General features: G+C 40.5%; 1 protein-coding gene across 1 annotated transcript in view; it reads right to left on the bottom strand.

Annotated features, from left to right (window-relative positions):
• Positions 1-15,007, bottom strand: part of LMBRD1 (LMBR1 domain containing 1) — a 227,987-nt gene that overhangs the window by 210,053 nt on the left and 2,927 nt on the right. Inside the window, exon 2 of the mRNA XM_073675501.1 lies at positions 6,722-6,898. Within this exon, the coding sequence (XP_073531602.1) occupies positions 6,722-6,898 (177 nt within the window). The remainder of the gene's footprint in view (positions 1-6,721; positions 6,899-15,007) is intronic.

Below are 15,007 nucleotides of genomic sequence, written 5' to 3' on the forward strand. Positions count from 1 at the left end.
GGATGACAGATGCAAGAGTCTGTCTGGATCCCAGAAACTCACTCAACTTTTATGCACACACACGGATTACAAGCAAACAGGTCACAGGTGAGGATGTTACCTTTAGTAGCCATTCAAACCCATTTGTGTCAAATTCTGTGCATGTTATCAGGCCGAAATCACCAGGGTATGTGAACTTTTGATCAGGATCATTTGGATGTTTTTGGTTGTCATTAATATTTAAAAAGAGAAAACACTGTAGTCAGACAATAAATGGCTTCACCCAACCAATAACAAAAAAACCTTTGTCTTCACTCATGGTTATCATTCATATTCTCTGAAACAAGGCCAAGAAAGGAAAGATTATGCCGAGGCATGTAAACTTTTGAGCACAACTGTATATAGGTAGATCAATGGTAGATATTGTGATCAACATAGCAAAAAAAAAAAAACATATAATGGAGTATTGGAGTATAGCCAAGGATTTTATTTAGTGTGAACAGTGAATAATAATATATCCCAAATATAGAAAGTAAAAAAAAAAATAAAAAAAACACCAACAGAGAAAAAAAATACTATTATGGAAAAAATATCACAAGCATACTTAAACCTACCCAAAAGAGGAACCCCCACTGACGCTCAGGTAAAACGTACGTCGGAGCAGGGGCACCTCTTTTGGGTAGGTTCAAGTAGGTTTGTGATATTTTTTCAATATTATTCTCTTTGGTGTAATTGCAGTTCTTTTTACTTGTTATATTTGGGATGAATGTACACTGTTCACAGTAAGTAAATACCTTGGCTATATTCCATTATATGCTGTGCACCTTTTTTTTTTTACTATCATAATGTTAAGTAGCATTGATCTATCTATAGATATTGCCCCATATAGGACGTAATTCTCAAAATTTTCCGTGAAGCTCCGCATATGTTTTTATAACTTTTTATGATGTTATTTATATTCAATAAAATTATATCTATGTTTAACAGCTGTGGTTATATTCTTTTTATAGGTTTCAGTGTGTTAACAAGTTGTAGGGTTTTTGCCACAACGTGTGCACACAGTCTAAAGGAGTTTGTTGATCCTTGTCTGTTTTATACAGATTGGGAACACTTATTGTATTTCCTATTAAGTGGCAAAAAATATTACCAGGAGAGAGAGCCAAACTCAGGCCAAGGAAAGCTATTTTGGTTCTTTAAGTGCAGATTGGTATGACCTTAAAGCTATCCCAAAAGGAAAGTCGGTCTAAAAGTAGAGGCAAACACTGAGTCACTAAAGCCTATAAGTACAGATTAAAGAAAGAATAACCCAAGCCTGTAAAAAGAGTTCAGAGTCCTGAAATGTGGAGTGACCGTCACAATTCACCATCATTGGTTACATAGCCATAAGGCAGAATACCTGGCTTCTTTTTCATTCGTATACATTACTTTCTTTTTCCTTTTATTCTATTCAGTATAAACCTTCTTAAAAGGGAACCGGTCATGTACAAAAACGCAATTTACCTGCAGATATATGGCTGATCTCCAGGGAAATAGTGTTAAGATCATGACTGGCTGCTTTACTGGACCAGTGGACTAATTGGAAAAAAAAATGAACTTATAGCCCCAAAGTAGCCGCTCGTTTCCAGTCATGGAGGTGGTGCAGAGAGCTGCTACAGTCATAGCTCACAGAGCACACTGTCAATCAAAATGCTGGGAAGTGATTACAGTGCGCTCACTGTATAGGATATAACTTCATTTTATCCTGGCAGATGCTGCTCCAGTAGACCAGGCAAAAAGATTTAATGCCATTTACCTGCAGATTAACCCTAAACCTGCAGGTAAATCGTATTTTGGACACAAGAGGCTCAGTTTAAAAGGAAATTAGCTTCAGTTCATTGATCCTATAACCTGAACAAGCACATTCATTTTTCTTCCTTCTTCAGGCAGATTCAGCTTTGAGAAACAATCAAAAGAATGAACATATACATTTCTACATAAAACTGACTTGCTGTTCATATGTTCAAAAGGCACAGGGCATCTCTTGGAGCATTTGTGCTTCAAAAGCTGTTAGCAGATTCTTAAATCAGAACTACAGTACAGACCAAAAGTGTGGACACACCTTCTCATTTAAAGAAATTTCTGTATTTTCATGACTTTGAAAATTGTACATTCACACTGAAGGCATCAAAACATGTGGAATTATATACTTAACAAAAAAGTGTGAAACAACTGAAAATGTGTCTTATATTCTAGGTTCTTCAAAGTAGCAACCTTTCGCTTTGATGACTGCTTTGCACACTCTTGGCATTCTCTTGATGAGCTTCAAGAGGTAGTCACCGGAAATGGTCTTACAACAGTCTTGAAGGAGTTCCCAGAGATGCTTAGCACTTGTTGGCCCTTTTGCCTTCAGCTCACCCCAAACCATCTCGATTGGGTTCAGGTCTGGTGACTGTGGAGGCCAGGTCATCTGGCTTAGCACCCCATCACTCTCCCTCTTGGTCAAATAGCCCTTACACAGCCTGGAGGTGTGTTTGGGGTCATTGTCCCGTTGAAAAATAAATGATGGTCCAACTAAACGCAAACCGGATGGAATAGCATGCCACGGTAGCCATGCTTGTTCAGTAGGCCTTCAATTTTGAATAAATCTCCAACAGTGACACCAGCAAAGCACCCCCCACAACATCATCCCTCCTCCTCCATGCTTCACGGTGGGAACCAGGCATGTAGAGTCCATCCGTTCACCTTTTCTGCGTCGCACAAAGACACGGTGGTTGGAACCAAAGATATCAAATTTTGACTCATAAGACCAAAGCACAGATTTCCACTGGTCTAATGTCCATTCCTTGTGTTCTTTAGCCCAAACAAGTCTCTTCTGCTTGTTGCCTGTCCTTAGCAGTGGTTTCCTAGCAGCTATTTTACCATGAAGGCCTGCTGCACAAAGTCTCCTCTTAACAGTTGTTGTAGAGATGTGTCTGCTGCTAGAACTCTGTGTGGCATTGACCTGGTCTCTAATCTGAGCTGCTGTTAACCTGCGATTTCTGAGGCTGGTGACTCGGATAAACTTATCCTCAAAAGCAGAGGTGACTCTTGGTCTTCCTTTCCTGGGGCGGTCCCTCATGTGAGCCAGTTTCTTTGTAGCATTTCATGGTTTTTGCAACTGCACTTGGGGACACATTCAAAGTTTGCCCAATTTTTCGGACTGACTGACCTTCATTTCTTAAAGTAATGATGGCCACTCGTTTTTCTTTACTTAGAATTTGTATTATGGCAAGAAAAAAAGCAGCTAACAGTCTATTCAGTAGGACTATCAGCTGTGTATCCACCTGACTTCTGCACAACACAACTGATGGTCCCAACCCCATTTATAAAGGCAAGAAATCACACTTATTAAACCTGACAGGGCACACCTGTGAAGTGAAGACCATTTCCAGTGACTACCTCTTGAAGCTCATCAAGAGAATGCCAAGAGTGTGCAAAGCAGTCATCAAAGCAAAAGGAGGCTACTTTGAAGAACCTAGAATATAAGACATATTTTCAGTTGTTTCACACTTTTTTGTTAAGTATACGAATTAACATATGTGGAATTATAGTTTTGATGCCTTCAGTGTGAATGTACAATTTTCATAGTCATGAAAATACAGAAAAATCTTTAAATGAGAAGGTGTGTCCAAACTTTTGGTCTGTACTGTATATGACAAAAAAAATAAAAATAAGAAGTCCAGAAAGAGTCAGCAAAAAGAAAAAAACCTAGAAGTATAGGTATGCATATACATTATTATTTTCTCTGATTTTTCTCTTTATAGGCATATTTTTGAGTAAAATGTACATTATTGTTTTAGTCTATAAAGTACTGACAACATGACTGCAAAATTCAAAGCTAAAAATTTTGTATTTATTTGCAGCAAATGATAAAGCGTCAAAATACTAAAAAAGAAACAGCGCTTTCAGACGTCAAATAATGCAAAGAAAACAAGTTCTTATTCATTTAGAAACAACAATACTCATGTTTTAACTCAGGAAGAGTTCAGAAATCAATATTTGGTGGAATAACCATGATCTTTACTCACAGCTTTCATGCGTCTTTGCATGCTTTCCACCAGTCTTTCACACTGGTTTTGGGTGACCTTATGTCACTCCTGGCACAAAAATTTAAGCAGTTCTTCTTTGTTTGATGGCTTGTAACTATCCATCTTCCTCTTGATTACATTCCAGAGGTTTTCAATGGGGTTCAGGTCTGGAGATTGGGCTGGCCATGACAAGGTCTTGATGTGGTTCTCCTTCATCCACACATTGATTGACCTAGCTGTGTGGCATGGGGCATTGTCCTGCTGGAAAAACCAGTCCTCCGAGTTGGGAAACATTGCCTGAGCAGAAGGAAGCAAGTGATTCATACGTCCTTCACAAAGATTAACCAGCCCAATTCTAGGCTTGCTGAAGCATCCCCAGATCATCACCGATCCTCCACCAAATTTCACAGTGGGTTCAAGACACTGTGGCTTGTATGCCTCTCCAGGTCTCTGTCTAACCATTAGATGACTAGGTATTGGGCAAAGCTGAAAATTAGACTCATCAGAGAAGATTACCTTACTCCAGTCCTCTATGGTCCAATCCTTATGGTCTTTGGCAAACTTCAGCCTGGCTCTCCTTTGCTTCTTATTGATGAAAGGCTTTTTTCTAGCTTTACGTGACTTGAGTCCTGCCTGTAGGAGCTGAGGAGCCGGTTACGAACTGTTCTTGCTGTGCACTTCACCCCAGCTGCCATTTGTCATTCCTTTTGTAGGTCACTTGATGTCATCCTGTGGTTGCTGAGTGACATTCGAATAAGATGACGGTCATCCCGGTCAGTGGAGAGTCGCTTTCGCCCTCTGCCGGTCTGTAGCTTTGTTGTCTCCAATGTCTACTGCTTGACCTTGTTGTAATGGACTGCCGTCTTCGAAATTTTAAGGGTGGAGGTAACATGATGCTCACTGTATCCCTCTGCTAGTAAAGCCAGAATTGAGCCCTTCTTTTCCTCACTCAAGACTTTTCTTTTCAACTCCTTTGGCATGGTTAAAAGCTATTTTTTCATTCAAATTACTTTTGGGCTATTCCTAGCACTTGTCTTGCCATCCAGCTTGTCCTATTGCAAGAGGATTGTGAAGACCACAGCAGTGCTTTTTATACTTTCCCTTGTTCTAATCAGAAGCACATTAAGTAGAATGAGGTGTACTTTGGTTGGAATTCAACTGACACTGGAATGGAATGGCTGTCAGACATGTAGAGATGGTGATTTTTAGAAAACTGTGCAGTGGTCTCTTAATTTTTGCCAGAGGGGGGTGGGTGGGTGTGTGTGTGCGTGTGCGTGCGTGTGTAGGAAGGCACTGTCAAATGAAAAGGCTGCAAAAACACATCAAGAAAAAAAAAATCCAAACAATTAATAAATCTTTAAAATAGCTACAAGAAATTAAAAACTCCTTCAAACTTCCTCAAGATGGAGCCTTTCATGAAGCAGTTTCCATGAGAAACCTTGAAGCTTTTGACCACCTCAGAAAATAACTCTGTGTAACCATACCCTTAGAGAAACTGGCAGCACAAAATGACTTTCCAAACCATAAATAGGTGCTCAAAGCACCCTTGGCGTGGCCAAGTAGTTAGATGGAAAACCGATAAGTTGGTAGGTGCACCTATCTCCCCCTCCTCCTCATGTAAAGCCAGAGCTATCAATCAAGGAGAGAGTTTCCAGTATTTGGGCAGGTGTGCTGAAGTGTTTGACCACACCAATGGGAGCACAGAGCACAATGCTTTGTTTGAACAGTTATTTTGCATTGACGGACTCTTTAAGGCAACCTCTGGAACTCCCAGATATCTCACTAGGGTAAGCTGCCCCCAATCCACATACCCCTGCCATCAGGTCATGCTACACCAAGAAGCCAACTGGTAACTAATACATGGTTGCACTACCTCTCCACTAGAGCAAATACAGTGGGGTGTTTTAAGTTGAGACCCACCACTGATTGTCTTTTTATAAACATGACTATCACATTCTTCACATTTTTGTCAAACAACTTAAAAGAGCAGCAAACGTGAATGAAAAAAAATGAAACAGGCCCTTAAATGGGTTGGCACTCTGTGACTGCAGACTCATGAATCTCTCAAACCTACGCTCTGTGTGATGCGGGAATTCGCCGGTTTCAGACCCAGGACCGGAGGGTATGTATGAGTTATACACACCCCCGGCCAGTGGGCGCTGCCTTGCTCCATACACTTGTATGGATTGAGGCGCCCCATCTAGTGTGACTGCAGACTTATCTGTTTGGACCGGACAATCCCTTTAAGACAAATACAAACTGCACATAACTTGCGGTCATTAAAGGGAACTAGTCACTCGATTCATGCAACCCAAACCACGGGCAGGATGAATCGGAGTAGGGCTGCAAGACTGCAGTCAGGTATATTTTTCTATGAAACATTCCCATGTTTCATAAAAAATATACTTTACAGATCCAGGGTTCATAGCCAGAGACAGGACGTTACATTTTTGCCCCTGGCCGACTATTCCCATCGCTGCTAGAGCTGAGTGACAGGTGCTGGAAGTGCTGGGAGGAGACGGCCAGGAGCAGACCAGGACTAGTCTCATCTCTGGCCTCTGGATATTTAAAGTATATTTTCTCTGAAACGCCACAGCTGCCCGTGGTTTCAATAGCATGAATCACCTGACAGGTTCCCTTTAATGGATTTCCTACCAGACAGGAATACTATACAGAACAGCTCATTACAAAATTACCTTAAATGTGCCATTGTCATTCTTCATAAAAGACACCAGAAAAATGTCCACAGGTAAAAGTGCAGATGTGATCAGAGCAATAGCCAGGGAAAATATTGCTGTGATGGTGGACACTGCTTCACTTTCCTGACAGCTCTGGTATTTTCGGATGTAAACCCAACAAAAAGACAAAATCGCCTGAAATGAAAACAAATCATCATTAGCTCAGCTTGTATCGCACTATAGAGGGTTTTTTCGGGCTTAGAAGTGGAGGGGAGTATAGCCGGCAAGTGACAAACCATGCAAATCGATTCCTTGCGGTCACATGACTGCGCATTTGCACAGGAAATCGGACTATTCGTCTAAGCACGGAAAAAACCTTTAACAAGCATCTTAGGCCCATATAATGTGCGGCCGTAGTTTATAATAGCATATTATAAGTGCAGGTCCAAAGAGTGACAAAGTTATTGACATACTCCTAAACAAATTATCTGGATACACAACGCGTTGAGGCAGGTCATACATATGGTTACAAAAAGGAAATAATCACAATAGCCATGTGCAGAGAAAGAAAGGAAGGACGGAATGTAAGAAAAGCTTTACAGAAGGATTTTGTTTGTTTTGCCCGCCTGTGGATCAACACTGCAGAATCATAGGTTTAACTTTATGCTGGGGCATATATTACAGTGGGCACGGAAAGTATTCAGACCCCTTTACAGTTTTCACTCTTTGTTTCATTGCAGCCATTTGGTAAATTCTAAAAAGTTCATTTTTTTCCCATTAAAGTACACTCTGCACCCCATCTTGGCTGAAAAAAAACTGAAATGTAGAAATTTTTTGAAACTTATTAAAAAGAAAAAGTGAAATATCACATGGTCATAAGCAATCAGACCCTTTGCTCCAACACTCATATTTAAGTCACATGCTGTCTATTTCCTTGTGATACTCCTTGAGATGGTTCTACTCCTTCACTGGAGTCAAGCTGTGTTTAATTCAATTGATAGGACTGGATTTGGAAAGGCATACACCTGTCTATACAAGACCTTACAGCTCACAGTGCATGTCAGACCAAATGAGAATCATGAGCTCAAAGGAACTGCCCAAGGAGCTCAGAGACAGAATTGTGGTAAGGCACAGATCTGGCCAAGGTTACAAAAGAACGTCTGCATTACTCTAGGTTCCTAAGAGCACAGTGGCCTCCATAATCCTTAAATGGAAGTTTGGGACCACCAGAAGTCTTCCTAGACCTGGCCGTCCAGCCAAACTGAGCAATCGTGGGAGAAGAGCCTTGGTGAGAGAAGTAAAGAAGAACCCCAAGATCACTGTGGCTGAGCTCCAGAGATGCAGTAGGGAGATGGGAGAAAGTTCCACAAAGTCAAATATCACTGCAGCCCTCCACCATTCGGGCCTTTATAGCAGAGTGGCCCGACGGAAGCCTCTCCTCAGTGCAAGACATATGAAAGCACGCATAGAGTTTGCTCAAAAACACATGAAGGACTCACAGACTATGAGAAATAAGATTCTCTGGTCTGATGAAACGAAGATAGAACTTTTTAGTGATAATTCTAAGCGGTATGTGTGGAGAAAACAAGGCATTGCTCATCACCTGCCCAATACAATCCCAACAGTGAAACATGGTGGTGGCAGCATCATGCTATTGGGGTGTTTTTCAGATGCAGGGACAGCACGACTGGTTGCAATTGAAGGAAACATGAATGCAGCCTAGTACAGAGATATCCTGGATGAAAACCTCTTCCAGAGAGCTCTGGACCTCAGACTTGGCTGAAGGTTCACCTTCCAACAAGACAATGACCCTAAGAACACACCTAAAATAAACAAAGGAGTGACTTCAGTACAACTCTGTGACCATTCTTGACTGGCCAAGCCAGAGCCCTGACCTAAACCCAATTGAGCATCTCTGGGGAGACTTGAAAATGGCTGTCCACCAACGTCCACCATCCAACCTGACAAAATTGGAGAGGATTTGCAAGGAATTCTGAAAAATTAATCAGTAGATCTGTTGGAGAGAAAAAAAAAAGCTTTCTCTGATACGATATAATGCAAAGTTTCTTAATTTTATGTGACATATCGATGAAATAAATATGAAATAGACTGTTACGCTTTCACTCCTTAACGACCAGTGCCGTACATGTACGGAGCTAATAGGCAGCGGTTGATTGGAAGGGGCTCAGGAGCTGTGTCATTCAGCCATCATCTGCCTCTGGCAGCTGCAACTGGAGCTGTGCGCCTATTAAACGCTGATGTCATTCTAAAACAGTGCGCATCCCAGGGGCCGTGCTAATCAAATCATTCTTCAGCAATCCCCTTAAAAATCATACAATGTGATTTTCTGTTTTTTCTTTTTAGATTCTGTCTCTCACAGGTGCAATGTACCTACGATAAAATTTACAGACCTCTCCATTCTTTGTAGGTGGGAAAACTGGCAAAATTGGCAGTGTATCAAAAATTATAATATATATATATAAATTCCCCCCCCCCCCTTTCTTTCTTCTCACAGGCCCCCCGAATAATGCCAACTAGGGTCCTGATGACAGTTAAAGGTATAGTCGACACACTTGAAACTTTCATCTAGTAAACACGTAAGCGATGTGGACTTTAAATGGAAGATAAAATACAATTTGGCTTTTATAGTTGTTCAGTTTCATACAATGCTGGAAGTAAATATACAACCTCAATATTTTTAAATCATAAGCAATGATAATTACGGCACTGTAGATGGCCGCATCAGTACCAAACAAGATGAATAGAAGCTTATGACAAAATAAATTGCATTTTACAATACACAATATAATTACTGAAATCACTAAAGATACATTAGCCGATGCCTGAAATCTCAATTTAAAAATCACAATAGTTAACGAAATAAAGACCATTAGCTTCTACTCTGTCATTTATTCAGCTTTTACACGTACTGTAGCAATAAAGCCATTGTAACTTAGTATTTCCACTTTATTAAAGTGCTTCTTTGCTCATATCATAGATCTCAGGCCATACTTGGATCACGTTTTTTGGCCTAAGTTTAGCATTTAAGCCGAAAAAAAATCTCCAAACATGAACACTAACGGGCAGATTTAGCAAAAAGTCTCTAAAAAGGAAAACTTATCCACAGCAACCAATCACAGCACAGGTTTCATTTCACCAGAGCAGTTTATAAAATAAAAGCTGCACTGTAATTGGTTGCTATTGACAACAAAGTCAACTTTTATTTTAGGCCACATTCACACGTTCAGTATTTTAACTCAGTATTTGTAAGCCAAAACGAGGAGAGGAACAGTGAGAGGAAAAGTATAATAGAAACAAGTCACCACGTCTGTATTTTTCACCCATTCTTGGTTTTGGCTTACAAATAATGAGGTAAAAAAAACTCACCAAAAACTGAATGTGTGCACGTGGCCTTAGACAATTGATAAATGAGGCCTAAATGTTTCCATAAGCCAGGGTTCCTTAACATAATGAACCTGCTCATAATGTACCCATTACAGATTAGTCTATGGGTGAAGAATGTCACTATGGACAAACGTTGGGAGCTTTTCCTGGTCTATATGTTTAATGGAGGCCAACAGCGCAATGCACATACCATGAATTGGGACATACTGTACATGGCTATTTTCACAGATTTTGATATGATGCAATACTAAGGAGATTCAGACAAGATGATTTTTTGGTGGTTGTGAGGACGGGGGTTTGGGAAAAATGAGCTAACGCATAAGAAAGTGGCATAAAACAGGAGGAAGAAAAAAACCCTGATTCCAGCACTAGGTGTCTGAGTGTTACTTATGGCTTTTTTTTTTACATAGATTTTCCAGTCGATTTGCTTCAAAGTCAACTCTGATCGTACTCTGAGTATGTTCGCCATGGATTTTCCAGCATATTCTACACCAAAATTCACATGATACTTTGGTTCAAATACTCTTTTTAATAAGTGTTTTATTCATTTCAATGGTAAAACACCCCTATAGTTCACAAGGTACTGTTTTGGTTTCTTTTTTTCCCGTATGGAAATAGCATCATCATGTTAAAATGTGGTGTTTCTGCCGCGACCCCTTCCTCTTCCCAGATAAAAAAAAAAGTCACATATCGCCCACCCACCAATAAAAATCCTAAAAATATACAAATTTAACAAAACAAAATTACATGTGAACACACCCTTAATGGGCTTTATGCTTTAGTTTTGAAACCCCTGCCACCGCTAATGATTGGCAGCTTTCAGAAACTGGTCATTCAATGTTGGAGGCAATGTCAGACATAGCTCAGAATTGAGAAGACAAGCAGAGTGGCAGAAGTCTTTATCAAAACTACAGCAAGAAGCCTGGTACACGCTCCTGTAACTAGTCTCTCTATTTTATACCGTCCTCAGATAGGGAAACAAATTTAGTCAAAGATTATTTTTAAAGCCGCAATCTTTGCTCTAGAGTTGGCTTTCTGGAGCACAAATGCTTTGAAGTTTTGAAAAAGTTAAGCATAAAATAGAATTATGTTGATCATCCGGTCACCAGGCAAGAACACAATTTTCCAATGTGCTCTTTTACCCCATGCCTGTCATTTTTGTGTACATTCTTTGCGTATTGAATTTCTATTTGTGACTGGGCATTTTATTTTCTGTGCTTGTTTTTTTCACTCCCATTCTTCCCAGAATCATAACTAATTTTTTATATATATATATTTCTCTCTTGACAAAACCTAATGAAAGCATTTACCATTACTTTTGGGTATGGATTTTTTTCCCCCCTTTCTCACTACAGCTGTTACCATACACACTCATTCATTTTATAATTTGAAATATCGTCCTTTCTGGGCATTTATATAAGATTTTAATGAAAAAAAGAGGGGACAGTGGCTTGTGAAAGTATGCTTTTTGGCATTTTTCGTGTTTTCCTATCTCACAACCCGGAATTATATATTTATTTATTTTTTATTTTTTTTGTGAGGGTTTGCATCAGTTCATGTAAAGAACATACCTACAACTGTGAACATTTTGATCTTCTTTTTATTGTGAGGCAAACAACAAATAGGACAAAATAACCACCTACCTGCCTGTTGCACACAGCGCCGTTCTTCCCCGGCAAAGAGAGGTCACAGACCGCTCCTGCCGGAGATTCAGCTGCCTCTACTGATGTCACATCTACAGAGCGGAGGCTTCTTTTCCTCCCTGCTCTGTCGATGTGGCGGGACTTCCGACGTCATTTTGATTGCCATCCAGATCCCCACTGCAAAACTGAGGGAACCGGCTGTTAATCAGAATGATGTTGGAAGTCAAACCCCGTCGCGTCAGCAGAGGCAGCTGAATCCCCGGCAGGAGTGGTCTGTGACTGCTCTGTGCCGAGGAAGAACTGCGCCGTGCACAACAGGCAGGCAAGTTGCAATTAACTGCCTGTTAGTGCTTAGGTACATTTTTTTTGTTTTTCCATAAATTCCTGGATATACCCTTTAAGGATTTGGCTTTGACTAGGCCACTCCAAAACATTTACCGGTTTCCCCTTAAACCACTCGAGTGTTGCTTTAGAAGTATGCTTTGGGTCATTGTCTTGTTGGAAGGTGAACCTCTGTCCCAGTCTCAAATTACTGACAGACAAACTGGTATTGCTTTAGACAATCCCTGTATTTCACACCATCCATATTCCACTCAACTGGGACCATTTTCCCTGTCCCTGCTGCTGAAAATCATCCGCACAGCATGAAGCTGCCACCACGTTTCACTGTGGGGATGGTGTTCATGGAGTGACGAGCTGTGTTGGTTTAACACCAGACATAGCATTTACCTTGGTGGCGAAAATTTTGCTCTCAAGACCACAGCGCCATCCTCCATACATTTGGGGAGTTTCCCCCATGTCTTTTGGCAAACTCAAAACGAGCCTTTCACAAAAAAAATGTAACTTTTTTTTCTGCCCACTCTTCCATAAAGGTCACCTCTATGGAGTGTACGCTTATTGTGGTCATATAGACAGCTACTCCAGTCTCTGCTTGGGAACGCTGCTACTTCATGGTTACCTTTGGTCTTTGTGCTGCCTTTCTGATTAATACCTTCCTTGCCCAGACTGAGAGTCTTGGTGGGCAGCCCTTTAAGGGCAGGTTTGGTACCATGTTCTTTCCATTTGATGACAATGGATTTGATGGGGCTCCAGGGAATCATTAGATAAATAAATATATATATATATATATATATATATATATATATATATATATATATATATATATATATATATATATATATATATATATATATATATATATATATATATATATATATATATATTTATTTTTTTAATGACCCAACCCTGACTGTTACTTCTCAACAACTTTGTCCCTGACTTGTTTGGAGGTCTCCTTGGTCTTCGTGGTGGTGTTGACTTGTTTGGAGATCTCCTTGGTCTTCGTGGTGGTGTTTGGTTAGTGGCTTAATGGTGTTGCAGCCTCTTTGGCCTTTCAGAAAAAGTGTGTATATACCGACAGACCATGTGACACTTAGATTGCACACAGGTGGACTTACTTTCACTAATCACGTGACTTATGAAGGTAATTGTTTGCACCAGAAATTTTTAGGAGCGTCATAGCAAAAGGGGTGAATACATATGTCCATATAATTTATGCCTATATTTTTCTCACTTCACCAACTTAGGCTATGTGCCCACGATGCAGAAATGCTCAGGATTTTTTCCTGAGCGTTTCTGCATCTCCCTGGCAGAAAAAAAACACATGCGGATTGTAGATGCGTTTTTCAAGCCAGGGACATGCGGAAATGAAGCGTTCTTCACTGGCATTTCCGCATGCGGGTTGACAAGTGCTTTCCAAGAGATTGTAGCATCACTTGGAAAGTGCTTGACAACTAGGTCACACTATATAAATCCATGCAAACGGCATGGATTTATATAGTGTGACCCGAGAGAATGGTTAAAAATAAAAAAATAAACCTATACTTACCTTCCGATGGTCCCCGAGTCTTGCTGCGCTCGTTCCTGGCTGCCAAAAGATCACGGTACGCTGTACTGAAAGTCCTGCGTGATCTGCAGGCAAGCACAGGGAAGGAGTCTGGGGGCCGTCGGAAGGTGAATATAATATTTATTTTTTATTTTATTCTTTTTTTTTACAGCTTTTAATGGTACCTGGGTGTGGAGGAGAATCTCCTGTCCTCCACACCCGGGTACCATCCGCACATTAGAACGCGCCAGTTACGCAAGTACGAGGAATTGGCGCGTTATAATGCAAGTCAATGGTGGCGAAAACACAGCGCTTCCGCAAAATTAATGGACATGCTGCGGATTTTTGAGCGCAGCATAAACGCTGCGGAAAAATCCACAGCATGGCCATTGAAAGTGCGGAATTGCATTGGAGACCATGGGGGAAGGTTTACCAAGCATTTCCCAAGCGAAAAACGCATCGTGGGCACACAGCCTTATACTATTTAGTGCTGATGCATCACATCCAATTTGGATGACAAAAATATTTAAATACAGGTTGTAATGTAACAAAATAGGTAAAACTCCAAGAGGGGTGAATGCTTTTGCAAACCACTGTAGATGTTTACATTTTTACATTTTAAAAAACATTTTTTTAACATTATTTTCTTAGAGCCCTTGGGAGACTTGAACCTGCTATCGTCTGATATACTATGGGAGTATAGAGAAAAATACTGGCCTCCTTTGAAGCCCAGACACAAACTGGTCTTCACAACGCCACCACCAAGACAGGCACTTGGGCCTTCAGCATGCCCACAGCTGATATGGCAACTCATCGGCGTCACACAGAGGGAAGGCATTGATAAGCAGGGGAAAAGGCATGCCTCCCAAACTACAGCAGTGTCATTTCAAAGGCTAAAAGCAGCAGGTAAAGATCAGATCTGCTCACTGCTGTTAGGAGGAAGACGCTGGCTGTGCAAAACAGCATCTCCTGGGTATGACGTAGGCCCAGTTCCTTCGTCTGCATTAAACACAGGTATCCGACACTGAACTTACACGTAGGTCCAATGTTGGGAAGAGGTTAACCTCTCTTAGTGACGGCAAATTTTGACCTCCGTGACCAAGCAACGTTTTTCAAATTTGACATATGTAACTTTACGTAGTAATAATTTTGGAATGCTTCTACATATCCCAGTGATAGAGATTGTTAATTTGTTTTTGTGAAATTGTATTTTACAGTAATAATACATATATGTTATTTTCATAAACGCAAGACATTTGATGAAAAATCAGATTTACTTAAAATTACTAATATTTCTAACTTTATATAAAATTTACTGCTCTTTTCATTCCATGCAAATTCATCAGGGTCCAGTTTCTGAGACCTTCCATT

This window comes from Phyllobates terribilis, unplaced genomic scaffold (genome assembly GCF_046119375.1).
Source record: "Phyllobates terribilis strain yellow unplaced genomic scaffold, ASM4611937v1 Scaffold_3__8_contigs__length_932513732, whole genome shotgun sequence".
NCBI lineage: Eukaryota > Metazoa > Chordata > Amphibia > Anura > Dendrobatidae > Phyllobates > Phyllobates terribilis.